Source organism: Phacochoerus africanus, chromosome 7 (assembly GCF_016906955.1).
Source record: "Phacochoerus africanus isolate WHEZ1 chromosome 7, ROS_Pafr_v1, whole genome shotgun sequence".
In the NCBI taxonomy this organism is placed as follows: domain Eukaryota; kingdom Metazoa; phylum Chordata; class Mammalia; order Artiodactyla; family Suidae; genus Phacochoerus; species Phacochoerus africanus.
In genome coordinates, this window is record NC_062550.1 from 26238060 (window position 1) to 26258904 (window position 20845).

At 41.0% G+C, this 20845-nt stretch overlaps 1 protein-coding gene across 17 annotated transcripts in view; it reads right to left on the reverse strand.

The window, feature by feature from the left end:
* Positions 1-20845, reverse strand: part of R3HDM2 (R3H domain containing 2) — a 156065-nt gene that overhangs the window by 21772 nt on the left and 113448 nt on the right. For 6 of the 17 annotated variants that reach the window (XM_047786999.1, XM_047786996.1, XM_047786997.1 and 3 more), the window contains 11 exons: positions 18807-18848; positions 16666-16752; positions 16029-16155; positions 14840-14918; positions 14120-14179; positions 13412-13552; positions 12881-12989; positions 10071-10166; positions 7129-7160; positions 6978-7031; positions 2158-2390 (listed from right to left, as the gene is read on the reverse strand). In XM_047786999.1, coding sequence (XP_047642955.1) covers positions 2158-2390; positions 6978-7031; positions 7129-7160; positions 10071-10166; positions 12881-12989; positions 13412-13552; positions 14120-14179; positions 14840-14918; positions 16029-16155; positions 16666-16752; positions 18807-18848 — 1060 coding nt within the window. The remainder of the gene's footprint in view (positions 1-2157; positions 2391-6977; positions 7032-7128; positions 7161-10070; positions 10167-12880; positions 12990-13411; positions 13553-14119; positions 14180-14839; positions 14919-16028; positions 16156-16665; positions 16753-18806; positions 18849-20845) is intronic. The other 11 variants (XM_047787000.1, XM_047787001.1, XM_047787008.1 and 8 more) reach the window with 3 other exon arrangements.

Consider the following 20845-nt stretch of genomic DNA (forward strand, 5'->3'; position numbering starts at 1 on the left):
GTTGTAAGCACAAGTCATGAACATACCACCCCTGGAGGGCACAGTTGCCAGGCTTTACTCTTTCCTTACTGTTTTCCTTATCATTCCCCTTCTCTCCATTCCCACATTGTCTTGGGGAGATCCAAGCACAAGCACAGATGCACTTCAGTTACCCTACTGGTAGGAGTCCTCATCTTAGCAGGTTTCTGCTCCTCAGGGAAAGTAACCACCTTGACTGTCACTGTTTGGTTTTGGAAATGAACAAAATGTGAGGCTGCTGAAGCATCTTCCCTGGGGTACCTAGAATCTGCCCATCATGATTAGACAGCTGAAAACATGAACGTTTGCTTCCTGGGAAGCTATAGATTCCTAGTCCCTTTAAAGACCTATCTTCTCTTTGATTTCTTCTCAACTTGTAGCATCTCATGAAAGTTGCTGAGAAGGCAAATTCCAAGTACATGCCCTTGGACACACATACACACAACCTTCATCTAATTATTTCCCCCATTTCCAGGCTCTCCAAGTGATGCACACATTTACATAAAATGCTATTACTGAATATTTACTATGCGCAGGCATCGTACAATAAACTGAGGACATAAAGGTAAAGGGAACACAGTCCTTGCCCTTAAGTGGCACAGGCTCTTCCAACAGGAGATGGACATCCACACAATGATTACAATCTGATAAGGATAAGGGATCCATTAGTGATACAAGAAAACTGTGTGAAAGCAAAGATGAGGAAGTATAACTCTTGGGAGGGTTAGAGGGAAGGATTTAAAGAAGTGGCGAGAGAAATGGGTTTTAAGGATGAATAGAAGGCCTATCAGACCAAGAGGGGACAAAGTTAATGCCATATTCAAGAAATGGTCAGAGGGCCAGAGAAGGATGGTCATCAAGAAATGAGACTGAGTTGGCAATCTGGAGTCAGAACCTTATGTTATATTAAGAAACTTGAGTTTTATTATGCAGGGAATGCAGAAACATGAATATTTTTAAGACAGGACCAATGTGATTAGATCTACGTTTTAGATTAGTGAACTGGCTCCAAAAAGGGATGAGGATAGAGCAGGGAAACCAGCATGGATAAAGGCCTGGATAAAGGCAGAGGCAGTGGGATTAGAAAGGAGGTAACAGGGAGTTCCCCTACGGCTCAGTGGGTTGCAGATCCAGTGAGGTCACTACTGTGGCTCAGGTCACTGCTGTGGTACAAGTTTGATCTGCTTCAGAATTTCCTTCCACAAGTGACAGGTGCGGCCAAAAAAAGGTCAACGGAAAAGGGCAACAGAGACCCAACAGAGGCAAAATTTTCACCACTACTGATGTCTTTTGAAGGGAAGACCTGCAGAACTTCTGCGATGAAAATGAAATAATTCTTCAGAGGCAGGAGGATGGTGAAATAGAGGCTCCATGAGCAAAAAGAGGTAAATAACCCTGTGCTAAGAGTGCAGGGACAGATGAAGGTTATAAAGCAGCTCAGGAGAGCTGAAGAATGGTTACCAGGCTGGCAGGTGGAACACATACTCCTCAGTGACTGGGCTCCACAGAAGCAGCCACAGTAGTACTTCTTCAAGTTCTACCTTACTGGCTGCTACCAATTAATTACAAAATTACAAACTCCAAGGATTCTGTCTGCTCTATAAACACTCTATAATCTCAAGGGCCAAAGAATGAAAGTAGCTATCACCCTCATTTTAGTATATAACCAGAACCTGGGCTGATAGGGATGTCCTATCTTGGTCAGAAATCAGATAAAATAACCTAATTCCAATCGGTGTTTTTCAATTAGGAAAGAAGGTTTGAAAGACTATCAGAAAAAAGGACTCAAAAGGACAACAGATCCAAGAAATCAAATTTCCCCTCATCTGGCTGTTAGGTTTCCCAATGGCCAAGTGTTTCGTTAAAAGTAAACATCAGTGGAATTCCGGCTGTGGCGTAGTGGATTAATGAGCCAGCTTCTCTCTGTGGCAGCTCCGGTTGGATCCCCGGCCCAGAGCAGTGGGTTAAGAATCCAGTGTTGCTGCAGCTGTAGTGCAGGCCATAGCTGCAGCTCGGATTTGATCCCTGGCCTGGGAACTTCCAGATGCCATGGGTATGGCCGAAAAAGAAGAAAAGAAGTAAATACCAGTGATGTTTTGCAGAAGATAAGAAATGACGGAAGGAGAGGAGCTATGGTACCTGGCCTGGAGATCCTTCCAGCACTGCCACCTTTACTGCTCCCAATGCTGTCACCCCGGGTGAGGATAGAGATTCCACTGAAGCTGCTGGCCTTGGTGACGGGGGGCCGCATGCTCCGGACAGAGCCGTCAGAGTCTGTGCTGCTCCAAGGCCGTGGCTCCAGGGATTTGAGTTCGCTGTCTGTGCTGCTCTGGCGGCTGCTAGAGGTACGGCTCAGCCCCTCACGGTTTCCCCTGTGGAGACCACAGTGGTCAGAGCATCCCTCACCTACCATTTCAGGAGAAGGGCTAGAGAAAGTTGATTTCTATTCTTTCAGTAACAAATAAGGGGTGAGGGTTGGGGGAGGATGGACACCGACTTCTTGTTAGTTAGCTGGCCAACCAAGACTTCATGGGAGCAAACAGAACAGATCCAGTACAGTAACAAAGAGCACAGAGGCAAATCTGGAAGACAGTGCACTGGCAACTAATTCAATACATCAGACCAGAGGTGGATGGGAAACCACACACATGATGCTGAGATTGGCTGTGAATTCTTTCCCCCCCTGGCCCTGCAAGGATCCCACACATGCAGGAAATAGTGGGGAGCAGAGGGGTACCAGTTCCTTCTGGGAGTTCTTAAAATAAAAGGACTCTTAGAAGTTACTGTTGCTAGAAGGCAGGAGTAGCCAACGTCATGGATAAATCCTACAACACATCTTCCACAAAACACATGTTTAAACCAGCAGAGGAGCTGCTTATGGCTACTTTTCCAGGTTTGGAAAGAAAAATGTAGTGGACTAAAGGGGCATTCTGGAAAACTTAGTCTGATAGTCTGGAATCAACCCAACTTGTTTTGTGGAAGTTTTGTGTTGATATCTGGGAACAAATGGTTCCAGGGTCTCTAAAGGCTGACCCTCTCAGCATGATCAAGCAAATATGCCCTCAAGACTCGGGCAAAGAGCATAGGCTTGCTTCTATATTAATAAACCTATTGCCGTAGGCAAGGCACAAGTCTATTGAGAAAAGGGATTCATCTCTTTATTTTGCTCTGGAAATACCAGGGTTATCCTGATGCCATAATCACTGTCTGTACTTATCAAGAGCTGTACCCCTCAAGATAGATGAGGTTATCAGCCTGAGGAAAACCCTAAGTCTTGTTGAACTCTTAATTAATAAGCAACCAAGAACCAGGAATTTGCCTTTCACATTCCCTACCTCCCAACAACTGATGACCTAAGGATACCAAATGACAACAATTATAAAGATTTTGGTATGTATAGTGCAGAGCTACTGAGCAAAAATCATAGTTTCGTGGGTTCCCTCATTTCATCACTATCTGACCCAGCAAAACAAAACAAAACACCCCCCCAAAAAAACCCTATCCCAATCCCTGTAGCTTCAAAGACTTTAGGCTCAGAGTTATTCTAATAAAGAAAGGTATTTTCCTTAAGGGGATAATATTAAAGAAAATACCTATCTTTATTAGAATATCTATTCCAAAGGTACTGTAGGAAAAACGGGCAAAATATATGCTAGGGTCACTATATTAGTTTTTAGTCAAGCCAATCATGGTGGGCTAAGAACACAGTGGCATAGCTGGTTAGGGACATGCTAATTCTATGAATCCTCAGGAGATGTATATACAACCTCAATGCTTCTCTCTATACAGTTAGAACAGAGGACTGGAAAATATTCCTTTTTCCCCAAGACTATCTCTTTCTCTTTGGAATGTCAAAAGTAGAATGGGAAACAAGAAATGAGCATAAATCAGGGACTCTCTGGGAATAGAACCAGACCAGAAGTGAGAGTCAACAGCCCTCATGGACAAAACAAGTCTACTGAAAGGACTCAATAAAGACGTATGTGTTTGTAAGATATGGGGATACAGAAGTAGCAAGGGATAAGGCTGTTCATCAGAACTTGAATTTTGCAAGACAAGTCCTAATGGCATTTTATACTTAAATCAAATACTGCACTATCAGGACAATTTCGTCATACTTTCCTTTTTTTTTTAGGGATAGACAGTGAATGAGTCAACTTTAAACCAAACACCCTGGGAAACTTGAACCAAAATGGTAGCACTTTTGTACTTATCCAGATCCCAAGACAGTGATGGCCAAGTGCTCAAATGTGGATTGTCTGATGATCTTCTGACTAACCTTGGTTAGCACACTACACCACTGAGAGAGTTGAGTCTGGGCTAGGAAAGAGATTAGTTTTCCTTCTCTAGTCATGTCTTTATACCCTAAAAATAAGGCAATTACAGAAAGTTACCAGGTTTAATTATGAGCGATAGATTGGGTTGTGTGTGTTAAACAGTGAAGGACAGAGGACATTCACACTGCATAGTCTTATGCAATCAGGAGCTGACTTAGGTTTACAAGCAAATTTAGTGCTGGTGAGAAGTCCAGTTTGTTGGCTCTGGGGAAGGAGGCCCATGGAATAGATGGCAATATATATCAGTAAGCCTCAGTGTGGCTTATTCATCCACAGAATAGAATCATCCAAAGAATTAGGAAGCTGCCGTGGTTATTGCCAATGTAGATGATGAAATCTGGTATATCAGTATTTGTTTCACACACCTGGGAAGAAAGGCTTAAAGCAGTTAGAGAAGATCAGTTTCTAATCACTGTAGTTCTGGACTACTCAAATAGAGGAAGAAGTTACCCCCTTAAGAATCCATGGAGCTGTATTTTAGATGACCTGGATCTTTAATCAAAACTCAGTATGGAAAGCAGCCAGCTTAAAAGGTCTGGATAGGAGAGGGTTGCACCTGCTTGCTAGATTCTTCAAGCTATTATCCGCACAGTTTGATGTAGTCTGATGCTCCACAGCACTAACAAGGGCATCACTCTTAGCAGTGAATCAATTAGGCTCTGAATGGAACAATACTCAGAGGGGAAGGGGTGATGTTTGTAGAGAGCTGGTGTGGTGTGGTAAAAAGAGCACTGGCCAAAGAGCCCCAGTTTTGCCACTAACAGCCATGTAAACTTGGGTCAACTACTTAGTCTCTCTGCTTTTATTTGTTTGTTTCTTTTTTTTTTTTTTTTGGTCTTTTTTGTCGTTTTAGGGCCACACCGGCGGCATATGGAGGTTCCCAGGCTAGGGGTCTAATCGGAGCTGTAGCTGCCGGCCTACACCACAGCTTATGGCAACACCAGATCCTTAATCCACTGAGTGAGGCCAGGAATCAAAACCATAACCTCATGGTTCCTAGTAAGATTTGTTTCCGCTGAGCCACAACGGGAACTCCTGCTTTTGTTTCTTATATAAAAACCAGATTATCAAATCAGGACACTGAGAGAATTCAATCAGATATAGTGTACTTTGGCAACTGTAAAGCACTGTGTACTACAAAGTCACACACGGGAATTAGTTTAAAACTTCTGTTTATTATAGGTATTCTGGAATGTCTTATGGAACACAATTTTTCTTAAGGTGGACTCTATCTCAACCACTACCCATAATGCAAAGCTGTCTCTGCCTGGGGCTTTCAGACGGACCTCAGGGCAGGCTGGTCTAGGAAAAAGAGCTCAGAGATGTGGAAAGGGAGACAGATCCTCTATCCCAAGAAGGGGAAATCTTGCTATCCTAATTCCCACATGGTCTGACTAGCTTTAGAGAGGAAAATAGGGAAGGGACAACTAAAGTACTGGGAATGAGAGCTCTAAAATGTGTTAGTTCCCATCAAGCCTAGTACCGAAAAAGAGAGAAGACCTTTGGAAAGTCTAAGACCTGAATCCTAGTATTAAATATTCAGGTTTTCTGTTCTCTATAGTTTTTTATTGGTAAAATGAAAAGAATATACTCAAAATGAGTTGGTGCCAGGATGCAGTCCTAAAGTGCTTCTCTCACCACTGCCTTGTGTAACTGTCTGGGGTGAGACTAAGACTGAAATGAAAAGGAGATTCTCACGACCACCTTGTGGAAAATGGCGAGTATTAGGCACTTGAGAAATTAACACAGCAGCTTTCCCCAACATTCAGAGTAACTCATGGACAATCATATAAAGGACATGCTCTAAGCCCATTCTAAAGCAGAACAAGTTCTTTCTGAGATCATCTTTTATATTATATAGTCCCAAAGAGAAAACTACATAAACAGAGGTGTTTGAGTATTTTTTTCATATGTGTGTATGTAGTATTCTTTCTTTTTTCTATCCTTCCTCCCTCTCTTTCTTTCTTCCTTTATTTCTGGCCACACCTGCAGTATATAGAAGTTCCTGGGCCAGGGATCAAATCCAAGCCACAGTTGCAAGCTATGCCATAGTCGTGGTAATGTTGGTTCCTTAACCCACTGCTCGTGGCTGGGGGTTGAACCTGTGCCACCACAGAGATAATGCCAGATCCTTAACCTTCTGTGCCATAGTGGGAACACCTGTATTATTCTTTCTTAAGGATACAAAATATTCTCTATACTGGTCAAGGATAAGCTCTTCATGTCTTCCCACATATTTGAAAAGGTAGCCAAAAGACATCCATTCTTTTACCTTAATATAAATCTATGTTGAAATCCTCCAAAAATGCCCAATTCCAGCAAGCTTTTGGGATAGAGCAGTACCTATCCCAGACATACTTATTTGGTCCCCTTCACCACCTATCCAGGACTTAAATCAGCAACTTTAATAAAAATAAAGTCATTGAACAGGAGCCGTTTTTTTTTTTTTTTTTTAAAATGGGGAAAAATATCCAATGTTGCAAAAACCACAAATTGAATTATTCCACAAGCAGCCATGCATGGAGCAAACTCACTCTGCTGAAAAGATTACAGCGAAACAAAATAAAATAAAAAAAAAAAACAAACAAAAAACAAGGAGAGATATAGATCACACAGAGGTACCTAAAGATCTGCCTTCTCTTGTGAGAGCTAGAAGAAAAGGCTTCTTTGGAGAGTCTGTTGGTTAACATCAAAGAAAACATCATTACAGGATTATATTAACCTCACTGACAAAGCTCAATGAGAAGCAGGGAACATGCTAAGTGGTACTAACCTGATGTCATTTAGATATCCGTTCTGGCCAGTCTAGGTGAGGGGGAGAAAACGGAAAATAACTTATAAGAAAACAGCATGGCATAACCAAAAGGGTGTCCATGATGCTATGAATACCCAAGGTCCTCAAACCACGCTCACCCCCCAACAGGAAGAGAGGGAGCATAGACAGGATGACCCACACCCACACACCCGATCTGACTTCTCACCTTTAATGAGAAAGAGCATTCGGCGTTTTTAGCCTCCCCACAGAGTGTTTAAAAAGAGAGGTTGATAAAGGTAGGAGTATGGAAAGGAAAAAGAGGAAAGTATTAACCTAACTATTATTTCCTTTTTAGCTCTAAATTTGTTCTCTCTAGAGATAAGCTGAGCGTAATAACTGGTGTGCTTGGTCCTAAAGAGTGTGTTCAAAGGAAGGGAAAAGGGAGACCAGAGAAAGAAATTTAGGTTTTTTTTGGAAATCATCCTCAATGGCTATCCCATTTCTGTCCTCTACACTGGCCAAAATGAAAGACATTCTGACCTGAGACCCAAGGAGAGTAAGAAATTGGGGAAGCAGGTACTTTTCAGAGCCTAGAAAAAATGAGAAAATTAAAATTCTGAAACATTCCTTTCGGGATCGTTTCCTGACAAAGCCACTGAGCTGAGTGAAGTAAGCATTACGGTGGACTTCCAAGCCTTAGAAAAAGGTACCAAGAGTGTTCAGCTGCTGAGCACAGGGGGCTCTATGCAAAGCAGAGCCTATAAGGGGCAGCGTTTCCAATACACAGCTCAGGCTCCAGAGAAGGCTGCAGCAGCAGCATTTCCATCCAAACACCCTTCTTGCAAATTCCCTTTCTTTTTGGACTGTCTCTTCATTTCTTCCACCCCAACCTACAACTCTGCTCTTAATCAGCTCCCTCTGACTGGCCAGGTTTCTTCCTCTCCGCATGGGAATCTTTGGCATATGGTGGGCTTTGGCCATTTTTTTTTTCTCATCTAGACCTTTTGAGACTCCTGATGCCTCTACCACAACAAATGAGGGTTAGGAAGTGCTGAAATGAAAGTGATAAATCCATAAGGATTTAACAAAGAATACATATATTAGTAGAGGCTTGAGAAAAAAGGAGCGAAGAACTAACTTGACTTTGTTACAGTTGTAGATAGATACAGTCTATCTATAGTTATAGTTCATAATATGCCCTAATACCCTATTAAAAGTTGCTTGTGCTTTAAGAATGACTTTGCTAATGGCTGGCATGGTGGGACAGTCCATGTATCAGTGAAGCAGAGGAGCACAACACAGATAGCTACACTATGATGTCACTGAAACTTCATAACCTAAAGAGCTCAGAACAGAGCAAGTTATTGAGAGGTGGTTTACTTCAGGAGTTAAGATCATGGACTCTGGAGCCAAACCGCCTGAATTCAAATACCAGTGCTTTCACTAACTATGGTATGATCTTAGGTTACTTAACCTCTCTATGCCTCAGTCTCTCTGAGGAAAATAATGTAACCCATTTCACAGCCTTAGTGTAAAGATTAAACAAATTAATGTACATGAAGTGCTAAGAGCAGGGTCTGAAAGATAATAAGCACTATATACATGTTTGTTACTAACAGCCACCATCCTGCTCTGTCCACAATTTAAGGTCATCACTGGCCACAGCCATGCACAAATGACCTCTCTCTACTCATTCCACTCAACTGGTTTGCAGATAAAGTTAGAAAACCCTCTTTAGGCTATGGCTGGATAATCTAGAGGACAGATGTTTCTGATTCAGAACAGATGTTATGATGTCTACATAACATAAGATTAGAATATTCCTTCTTCTTGGGCTGTGGGCCAGAAGGTTTGTTGTATATCTGTCTGCAGTGAGGATCCTTGGAACACTTGGGTCTCCTGAGATAATGGAACAGGTTCGTAGAGGGGTTTAGTTTCCTAGAAGCCAGAGACAGTGTTTTTCTGAACTAGGTGATGATGAGAAGATATATAACTCTATATCTATGTAGATATAGAGATATATATAGTCTTGATAAGGGAGGGGAGAGTGAGGAAATGGGAGGAGAATGGTGTCCATTTAAGTACACTGATTAAAACTGGCCATCTTTTGAAAACAAAGGGAGGCAGTCTCTTCCTTTGTTTACTAATTTGGCTATAAGATGGTGCTGCTATCTGAATCAGACATTTTCTGGAGATAAATTTCTCTCTTGCCCTTCCTGAATTTCTCCTATATTTCTGTTCTGTCTGGTTGGCAAAGCCCACCAGATATAGGGGTACCAAGTGTATCAGATATGGCCCAAAATTCTTAAGAATAAAGTTGTCTACTATAATTCATGTTGCCTTTTGGCCCATGGAGCAGTCCTATTATAAGAAGCAAAGTAAGAAATATAGGGAGAAAGAGACTTCCTATTCAGGTAGAGATTGTAGGGAATAGTGAGTGGTACCCTCTGTGCATGTGGAACATGGAGCTCAGAGAATGGATGCCACATCTGTGCTCTAACCACCACCAACGTAACCTAAAAATGAGCCTGGCCAAACAAGATGAATGTACAGGCTGTGCAGACATTAAGTCTTCCACTTAAAAGCAAAGATGCCTAAAATGCGTAGTGGAAGTGAAAGAGGGTAAGTGGGAGAAGGGTTTGACAGGCAAGATTCAGGGCCCTTCTGTAAACCCTACCAAAACCATTTCTGTTTTCAGTCTAATCATATCTACCAAATTCAGCCACTCCATTTGTTCTCTTTATATGCCATACATATTAAAAATGATACAAATAAAACCCTGCAGGTTCTTAATAAGCCACACTTAATTTGAGAGATCAAATTTGGGGCTGGCTGATGTTGGTTAAAAACAAAACCAGAAAAAAAAAAAAAAAACATTTACGGAGGGTTCATTCCATTCACAGTTCCAAAGATTAAGAGCTAAAAGCTAGGGGCTGACAACTCTCAGAAGCTACACTTACCTCTCGGGCAAATATTCTCTCTCGGACCCTTTGATATTCCTCCTCTCTCTCTTCTATTGACTTGCTCCTCCTTCCATCCTGCAATGGAACTCTGATCTAGATCGATGAGCAGAATTAAGCTAGTTAAGTTCTCCTCGTACTGCAAGCTCACTGCACACCAGCAAGGAAGAGAAACCGGGAGAGTTTATAGTTGCCATCAAAAAAATGGAAAAAAAAAAGAAATAAAATTTCCAGTGTTGGACAGGTTTCACTGGGTACATCTGACCATGCAGTTTGGGAGATCAGGTTTTCTGGATACTTGGGGCCTCTCCATTTCCCTCCCCTTCCCAGAGTATCAAGAACAATAACTATTAGGATTGGGTTGCTTCCTTGTATAATCAGGTACTCTCCAGTCAATAAGCATCAAGAGAATAGCCCAGGGAATAAACACTACTTTGGAGGGAAAACAAGGGGTAGTAGGAAGCTAGAGAGGAGAAGAAATACGTACTTAACAGAGCTGAATATGGAGAAGAGTTTTTACAGAATTAGCACCTGATACTATCCCTTTTTAGTCACTAATGCCATGGCCTGTAGACCCAAGTCACACACAGCTCAGCAAAGAGGGCCTTGGAATTGAAATCCCAAGGGCGAAGCTAAATTCAGAACTCAAGCATTTTTTTCTCATCTTAGCTATAGCTACTGGAGGGAGGGAAAGAAAGAGAAATTATAGAAATAGAGAAGAAAGAGAACAGAGCAACACAAAGAGGAAAAGAGAGAAAAGGAGAATAGAACAGAAAGGATGAACAGAGAAAGGAATAGACAAATGAGGTATGGCTGGGAAAAGATAGGGTGATAGAAGGGGATCAGAAGGAAATGGAGGATAGAGAACCTACATTCTCTGAAAAATGTAGTGAGGTGGCTAGAGGGGATGGCTGGGTAGACCACCACCTCTGGCTAGCCTACCACCCAACTCTCCATCACTGTCTTTTCTTCTCTTAGCCTGTGAGTTGTGAGCACTGCCCTGGGGAGAGTATTATAAAGTGTCTCTGTCCATATTGCTCTTGAAGGCAAGGTGCTCTGAGGGAGATAAGTCATCAAGTGCATGTCATCAGGTTATAAAAGATTCTGACCCTCAATCCAGAGGCTCTGAAAGTTTCAGATGAAGCAACCTAGGAGATTGCTGCTCTAGGCTGATCTTCACCAATTTTCAGAGGTTAGGCATGGCTTCAGGGATATCAACTTTTGACTAGATGTAGTTCTCACTATCCTAAAGAACCTAAATTCTACTAAATATCCTTTTACAAATCCCTTTCTAAAAAGACACAGGACCTCAAGTTGCTATACTGTCCTTATCCCCCAGCACCGGTAAACCAGCGGCAGAACAGAAAGAGCATAATGGGCTTTGAGGTCAGGCAGAATCTCCGCTCTGCTATCTCTGAGTAATGTCACTTCAGGCAAGTAACTTAACATCTCCTAGGTCAGTTTTCTTATATTTAAAGTGGTGCTAATAACCCTGTCTAGACTGGGTTGTGGAGAGGATTAAATGAGATAATGCAAATAATGTTTTTAGAACAAAGTTTAGTTCAGGGAAAAGCCTCAATAAAATAGCAATTACTGTGTTTATTATTAATATCACAAAAAGTACATAAAGCCTATACTATTATGGATCAAGCCTGAAGCTGAGAGATGAAAAGTTCGTAATAAGGAGAGATTCCATTCCACCCCAATGTGCCTCTAGGCCTGAATAATTCCTGATCCACAGAAAAGGGGTTTTGGGAAAATGGAGAGAAGGGCATCAGGATGGAAAGGCTCTTTCTTGTTTTTTAAATTTTATTTGTCTTTTTGCATCTTTCATTGTTTTCAATCAGACCCAGCATGTTTGTCCACAATAGATAATGGCACTTTTCTCAAAAGGACTCCCTCAAATACTCAGGACCATATAGTATCCAAAGAAAACTAATTTTGACTCTAGAGGTAAGATATTATATAATAATATTTACATATTAATTAGCAATACTAATTATTGGCTTTACCTAACCATGTTCTTCAAATCTTAATCCTGGTTCTCCACCTAACTTCCTTTGGAGGCCAAGCAGACACAAGCTGGATCTTAATCCCATATGAGGCTAGGAAAGCTAACCCTCAAACTATCACTACCTAAAGGATGCGCTAGATGCAGGGCAAAAGCCAGGCCCATAAATGAAGGGATGGGGCTGATTTTTCACTTCTTATTCCCACAGGAGTGGATCAAAAAGGGGCTACTGCTTGAGGTTCCCAGCATCAAAAGCCAAATCAACTCACTCACCTTGGTGGAAGAAATTGGGAAAGAATAAAAGAGTTTGTAGAAAGGGATCAGGAACACCTTTATAAGTGGGTAAGTAGGTAACAATTTTGCCAGTTCAAGCTAGCCCTGAGACAGGAAGAGTGGAAGTAGGATAAAGTAGCTTTTGGTGGTTCCCCAAGAAATCCCTAACTATTAAAGAAAAAAAGAATGGAGCCATCAGCTGAATCAAGGCTGAAGCAGGGAGGGACCTTGCTTTGTCCCCAAATGAAGTGGAGTTAGAAGTCAATGGCAGAACCAGGGAGTTCCAGGCCAAATGAGAAAACCCAGCAAACCTCAGCACCATGTCTCTCTGGGCTAAGAGGGTGGCATTCAGCTCAACGAATGTAGTTAGTCCTCAATATTAAGCCAAAGCCAACTCAGTATAGCTCAGTACATTTTTTCATATGAAGGTATTTTGAGTTTTCTCCATCCCACAAAAATTCTTCTCCCCTCCCAGTTTCTCTTACTGCAATCTTTCTGCATAGACCCACCCCATTCCATTCTTCACCTGGTTATCATCTCGGTCCATACTGGCATCATCTCTCTTGAGAATGAATCTCTGCTGAAATTCTGTGTTCTTCTCATCCTTTATATGTTCTGAGAATCTCTGTTCAGGGCTGGGATTGGGAGAGAAATGTGGAAGGAAGGGAAGAAAGAAAGACTCTTATTAGACCTCCCAGTACAGCTCTCTTAAATCCCACAACTCCCACCCAGGGGATTTCTGAAGTCAGGCACCCAAAAAAGTCACATGAAAGTTTTAATGAAATCTTCAGGGACTGTTCTTTATACATCTATAATTTATCTTCCTCCTAAGTTATATCTGAACTCTTACTAAGGGAGAAGAGAGGCCGTGGGCCAGTCTTCACAAAACACTGTGCCTCTAGAATATAACTTCATGGCTTCACAAAGAGTAGGAATTGATAAATAACCTCATACACTATCCCCTCTCCAGAAACAGAAATCTTAGTCCTACGCCTTCCTCTTCCACCCAAGAGGTTATCCCAGGGACGTCTTCTCAATCTGTGGTTTCCTCTCTTACATTCTTGTGTTACTGGTTTTGTTGATGATAACAGCCTTTCCAGTTTGATCAACATTGTGGTCCATCCCAAAATAGGCAGCTACCCGGTGTAATAGCATCCGGTGATATGAGGTCATCTGAGGGAACTTCTTGAACTGGTTGCTGAGGGGAAACCCAGGGGAGAAAAGTGGAATAAGGACAAATAACAACAACAATAGCCAATTGTAATTTTTCTTACAAGTGTCTAAAGTGGGAAATTTCTTAGGAGAAAGAGGCATATTATAAGAAAAATAGATATTTACTCAGTGGTAACCAGAAAGGTTTTCTCAGCTTTATCTACAGTATTTTGTAGATCCCTCTGACCACTGTCCTCATCAAGACTACTCCTTAAGCCCTAGTTCTCACCCACCTGGATAATATTTTACAAAAAAAAAAAAAAGAACGAGAAACTTAAGAAGAGTGAGATACGGGACAAGGGCTAGCTGCTAAAAAGATATAAATTCTTCTCAACTCAAGTCTGTGCAATAACTTTAAAACTTCATTTAGTTCCCACACATATACTTTGTAATCTATTCTGATTACTTTCCCCCAACTCCTTTTGGTTCCCAAGTTATTACTTCAAAATTCAGACTTTAAGGGAAAGAGGGATATCCTAAAATGGTACCCAAATTTCTTTTCAGTGCTCCCTCCCACCTCTAAATGTGTATGTATTTCATTCAAGTAACTTACTTGTTGTCATTAATAAATTCCAGAATCTCCTGTTCTAATTTTAGCAGCATCATTCTGTCCCTGTTTAAAAAAGATTAAAACAAAACAAAAAGGCAGCCCTCCCATAGACACTGAAAACAAGGATTGAAGATACAACCTGCTCACTACAGAAGCTGAAGGGAGGGATAGATCCAAACCCTAAGAGTGGAACAAAAATGCAAATGCAAAGGCTGCTGAGCCTCAATGCCCTGTCTTATGTTACTTAAAAAAAAGAAAAACAATCAAGCCTTCTAATCATGTACTTTGTTTTCCTTATCAGGAAACTAATTTTGTTGGCAATCCTATTCATATAAACACATACTTTATACCTATAAACCTAATTATTATTCTATATTTCATATTCCATCTGGCTATTTATAGAATTTTTAAACAAGTATGATGTAGCTTAGGTACAAATCAATTATTTTTAGTTCTGAACTTTTTGATTGTATTCCCAAGCCTTCATATTTCTTTGTCTGCACTCTTCTTCCACAGAATTTTTCTCAACTCTTCTGAAAGCAGAAAGCTCAATATGAGGGTATTCTGAATCCTTCACAGAATATAAAACTACTTTGGAGAGAAATGGTGGGGGGATGGGCATCCTAGATTCTAATAATGGAAAAATTCTGAGAAACTACTTCGCCTCTTGGGAATTCTGCTGGTCTTGGCCCCTTTCCCCCAGTCATGAAATCATGTTATTACCTTGGGTTCTTTTTCAGTGTATTTACAAGAAATTCATGTAGGTCTATTCCAGTGGAGTCCGTATATTCTTGGCTGGAGTCTAGAACCACCACAATGAAATAAATTTAAAATAAATGAAACTGCCTTGTATGATATCTAACCCCAAGCAGAAGCCTACAACCTGATCAGAAGAGATGAAAACAGGAAAGTAGAATCAAACTTCAGGAATTTAAGCTTAAAAATCAGAATGACCTTGATTTGCCAGCCCCTCAAAATTCTCCATGACAGTGATAGAAGGTAGAATCTGGGTCACAGTGTTACATTCGTATTACAATGAAGAGCCACCTTGTCGTCAATAAGCATTTACTGAATGTCCTGACCAAAACAAAGGTTTTATTCTAGTTAAAATAAATTCTAGGTAAGGACAGACAGGGCTTAATTTTTCAGAATCTCAGCAAATATGCTCAAATGTTGATTATTTCTATTTAGCTGTAAAATTTTAAACTTAAGGTTGCCTTTTTCCTCTTAATTATCATTTTTATGGATCATGTGTGTCTTTTGCTACTAGCCCAAGAGTTTAAAACCAATTACATGCAAATCTACATTATTAAAAAAATAAAAAATCACTCCAAGCATTCCCAAACCAAAATATAAATGGTATCTAGAGAATGTGCTACCAGTGATGATCCGCCACTATTTTTTTTTTAGTTTTATTACTATTTTTTTGGCCACACCCATGGCATATGGAAATCCCTAGGTTCACACTGAATCTGAGTTGCAGCTGTGACCTGTGCCACAGTTGCAGCAATGCCAGATTCTTAACCCACTGTGCCAGGCTGGGGATCAAACCCTCACCTCTGCAGTGACCTGAGCTGCTGCTGTAGGATTCTTAACCCGCTGTGCTACAGTGGGAAACCAATCCATCACTATTTATTCCAGAGCAAAAATAAAATCAAAATTGACTGATGTCCTCCTATAGGTAGCCCAGTGTTAATGGAGCAGCTCTCTGTGAGCCCCTAAGGCAGGGCTTGATAAAGCAGCAAAGAGAGTAACCTAGTTAGGCATCTCTCCAAACAACAACGAAGTTAGAAGGACACTGCATATGAACTGTTGGGCCAATAAGGCCAGTGGGTACCAGACTTCAAGACGGAAGGAAAGGGCACTGCAGAGCCAGGCCCCAGGACAGATGTGAAAAGGGGAAAGTCTTCACCTCTAGACAGCATCTTCCTTGGGACTTTTTCTTTGTTTTTGTCCTTGTCTTCCTTCTCAGAGACATCCTTTGTGGACTTTTCTTCCTCCTTGTCAGAGGGGCAGCTGATGTGCAATTGAATTATATCCTTAGATGAGGGTAAAGAGAAATATAATCAAAGGGAAAAATGATTAACTCTCCTGCAGCTCCCTTGAAGTTTCGAAGAAGGCAAATCTTGGGGTGGCAGCATTCTCTTAGAGAAAAGAGAATTTTGTTCATTACATTGTTTTAGCTTTTGTTCTACCAAAAGGGTAGAGGCTAAGCCTTTTCTGCCAACAATCACAGCCTACTGTATGGAGAGCTCAAGTTATGTTGGCTGTTCCCGCTAAGAATTGAAATGGAAATGATTCTAACCGCCAGAGGGAAAGGGTGTGGGTGGGAAAACAAGATCCAGCCCTGGAATCTCCTTGTCTGCAGCATCCTGGGTGGTCCAGGTGTGATCTATATTTCATGCTCTTACCCATGCCCTATTTTACTGCAAAACCTTGTTTTGAATCCCTCTATTCCAAGGCTAATGTTGATGCCATGGTTGCTATACCACAGTTCATTAAGCAACTACCAAACTCAAAAGCTATGCTAACTCTTAAAAAGGACCTACCTGGGTATCTAGTGGCCCATCAGTAAATGGGGCAGAAGATTCCTCACACACTGCAAGGCTGCGCACCAACTTCAGCTTGGAATTAGACTGAAAAACATAAATGCACATACATATTTTCTTGGTGGACATTCAGAAAACGTTTGGCTAAATGATAGGCATCCTCTTTGACTCTGATAGTTGCTGCTTTCATTAAATAGGTTTTGGGTTTTTTTTAATTTTTTTCCCAAACAGGTCCTACTCATCAGTTCCTGACTCGAAAGAAAATTCTTCTACTTACAACAGCAGGTATATAAAAACAAAATGGCTACTTTGGAGAGATGATAGGAAAACCACTTTAAATAGCTCTCCTCTCTCTAGCTCAGTGCTCCAATATCAGACTCATAAGTTTACTGAGAATACACAGCAGCAGAACTTAGTAGAAAGACTGGATTTAAGAGCCAGAAGTCCTAGCTTCAATTCTTGGTTTTGTGCTTATGAGCTATGAGACCCTGAGCGACTTACTTGATCTTTTTGAGTCCCTCTTTTTTTTGCAGGGGGGCATGCCCATGGCTTGAGAAAATTCCCTGGCTAGGAATCAAATTCAAGCCGTGACAATGCCAGATCCTTAATTCACTTAGCCACCAGGAAACTCCTGGGTCTCTTTTTTCCTCAATAAATGCAGGAAAAAATGCTTAAAGGGTTGCTGTGAGAATTAAGATTTTGTAAGATATATAAATATATGTGTCATAAACAGTGCCAAGCATATAGTAGACAATGCATGCTAAGTGACTCTAAACCTGAGGCGGCAAGGGTATGAAAAGAGGTCTCTAGGAAAAAAGTAAAAAGAAAGACAGAAAACTTTCTAACTCTTGGGATTCAGTGTGATAAAGAATTAATCCACTTGGTTTACTTCTTCTGGTTGGCGAATACCCAAAAGATCTGAAATCCACTTTGTAAATCACTGCTCTCCTAGGGATCTCCAAAGTAAAAAATTATAGCGACTCATTAGAAACCTACCTATTAACATTTACTGAGCATTCTTACAATAAAATCAAGTTTTACAATAAACACAAAAGCACAAAATATGGTATGTGTGTTCCAGGTAGTGCAGTATGGTAAAAAGAATTCGTAAGTCTAAAGAACTGACTTCAAGCTTAATTCTGCCACTTATTAGTAAATATCCTCTGACAAACTTATTCAAACTCTATAAGCCCAAGTTATCTCATCTGTAAAATGGAGATAATAACTGTTACTTATTTCAAAAAGTTTGGGAGGAAGTGAAGTAGCAGAGAACACCCTCTGTTGTAAACTTTAATGTCAAGCTCATCACTGTGGATCAGACCACGTGAGGTGAGCCACAGAGCTAGTTTATCATACATCATGGTCTTCTTCAAACCCAAGCCACATACCAGCTGGAACATTCTCACATTCTGCCATTATTTTTCTGGGGGAAAGGGGTGGACACCCTTAATTTATTTCTGATAATAATTCTTTGCAATGCAAGAAAAGTTTAATATTTTACTGTTCCCCAATTAAAATTTAAAAAAGCTATCACACACTAACACCGATAGTCTTCTTCGCTGATAACACCACTTCAAATAATCTGTGATGACAATTTTACCATACAATGATTTAAAAAAAAAAAACCTCTCTTCGCTGCCTCAACCTAAAAAGTGAAACAAACCAAACCAAAACAATACAAAGCTTATACTTTAAGAATGTCCAAAAATATTGAATCATTTTACTAATGGGGCAGGATTTAAAGAATGTTTACATGGCAAAACCCAAAAAACCAAAAAACCAAACAGACAAAACTATTAGGGGAAAAAAGTAAGAGACCCAGAGGTTAGCAGAGAATTAGAGCAATACAAGTGTGCTCTGGTTTGTTTGTAGGAGGCTCTAGCTGGGTATCATTTCAGGTATGGGAAACACACTGTGACTGAACTAAAGATAATGGAGAACAATAAAGCCAGACCTTCCAGTAGGATATATGTATATATGCGTGCATGTGTGTGTATGCACATGCACAATTAGGGTACAAAGTGCCGGCAAAAAACTTTGCCTAAATATATTCCAAATAAACTGGTTATTAGTGAAAAGTCCATTTGTATAATATACTACTGATAGCACTACAAAAGAAGCTACAGATAAAGGGCTCTCACCTTGGCTCTTTTCCTGGCATGACCATGGTTGGATGTCCGCCTCTGTTAGAAGGGGATTAGAAAATATTAAAGGTGGGGGAAATAAACACAAGTTAAAAGCAACATAATTTACAGAGAAAAAGTACTAACTGTAAAACTGTTATAATAGCCAAACTATGATGAGACCCAGTTGTTGTGGTTGTCCCCTATGCTGCAACTCTAGTAACTGTGACACGGAAGGGACCAAGCCTACCTTATAGACAAATCACCACTCACCATGAAGATAAAGAATAGGAAGATACTGACTGGTTGGCCAATTTCACAGGTTGATAAAAATTACTTTTAGGTAATCCATGAAATCCTCTCCTATTTAGGATGTTTCTGGAAATGCTACTACCATAGCATGACAGAGTATTTTTTTTCCTAAGCTTGCTCATGGGAGTTAATTATTTAGCCCATAACAGATATGAAATATGACCCCCCATCATCACTTAAAACAACATCTTAATAGGACAACGCATTCAGAGTTCTAACTTGAGATACTCAAAAGACCTTTCCCTATGGCTCCAGAAATGGAATGAAAGCTCTTCTTGCCAATTTCCTAGCTCCTTGAATATGAGAATTCTCCCAGTTCTAAGCTCCTGGTGATGGTCCTTATAGACCTTATAGATGGTATGGGTCAGGAATATACGATGGGACAGGACATAAAGAAGGGAGCATGGAGAATATGGACAAGACCCCCAGAGCAGAGGGGCAGGTGAGGAAAGTGTAAAGGAGAAGGGTAAAAGCTGAAGGTGAAGAATGAGGGCCTGAGGAGGGATGAGGGAAAGACTGACTACTTAATTGATAAGGTTTCTAAATAGCTGAGAAGTCTAAACGGGGGCTTTTGGGACCAGTTTGGGTAGGGTTATGTGTGGTACACAGGGCTTCTAAGACGTTTGGAATGGAACCCGTTGCCACTGGGGTCTGGAGAAAACTGAGGCTGGTGGGTGGAGGAGGGGAAACAAATGGAAGGAAGAGCACCAGCTTCTTTTTCCTTTGTCCTCTTCACAAACGACACTGCCTCAGTGCAAAATGGAGAACTAGAAAGGTAGGTATAAAGAGTAAGAAATGATGGTGGATCTGGTCAGCAAGATCTGTTACAGTAAGGGAAGAGTCATAGTCCAGGAATATGAAGCAGTATTTGTCACTATTTTTTCAAATAAGCAATAACACACATACGTCACAAACATTCAAGAGTTACAGTGAAGGTATAGAGAATAGTAAGTCTTGGAGTTCCCACTGTGACTCAGTGGTAATGAACCTGATTAGTATCCACGAGGATGCAGGTTCCATCCCTGGCCTTGCTCAGTGGGTTAAGGATCAAGCATTGCCATGACCTGTGGTGTAGGTTGCAGACAGCTCGAATCTGGCATTGCTGTGGCTGTGGCGTAGGCTGGCAGCTGCCGCTCTGATTCTACCCTTAGCCTGGGAACATTCTCATGCTGCGGGTGCAGCCCTTAAAAAAAAAAAAAAAGTTTTCACATCTGTCCCCCAGCTGGATTCCTCCAGCTGGATCCTTCCTAATGGATCAACTAGTACTGAATTTCTTGTAATTCTTCCAGAAAACTTTTTTTTTTTTTAAATAGTCACACCCAAAACATATAGAAGTTCCTGGGCTAGGGGGTCAAATCAGAGCAGCAGCTGAGGCCACAGCCACAGCATCATCAGATCCAAGCTATCTGCAACCTGTGCCACAGCCTGCAGCAGCTCCAGATCCTTAAACCACTGTGGGAGGCCAGAGATCGAACCCACATCTTCACAAAGACAGCATCAGGTTCTTTCTTTCTTTCTTTTTTTTTTTTAATTAAAGTATAGTTGATCCACAGTTTCTTCAATTTCTGCTGTACAGAAAAGTACATCAGGTTCTAAACCTGCTGAGCCACAATAGGAACTCCCTTCTAGAGATCTTTTATGCATCTATAAGCTTATTGTACATGTGTACACTTTACTTTTTGTCTTTTATCTTTTTAGGGCTGCACCCGTGGCATATGGAGGTTCCCAGGCTAGGGGTCAAACTG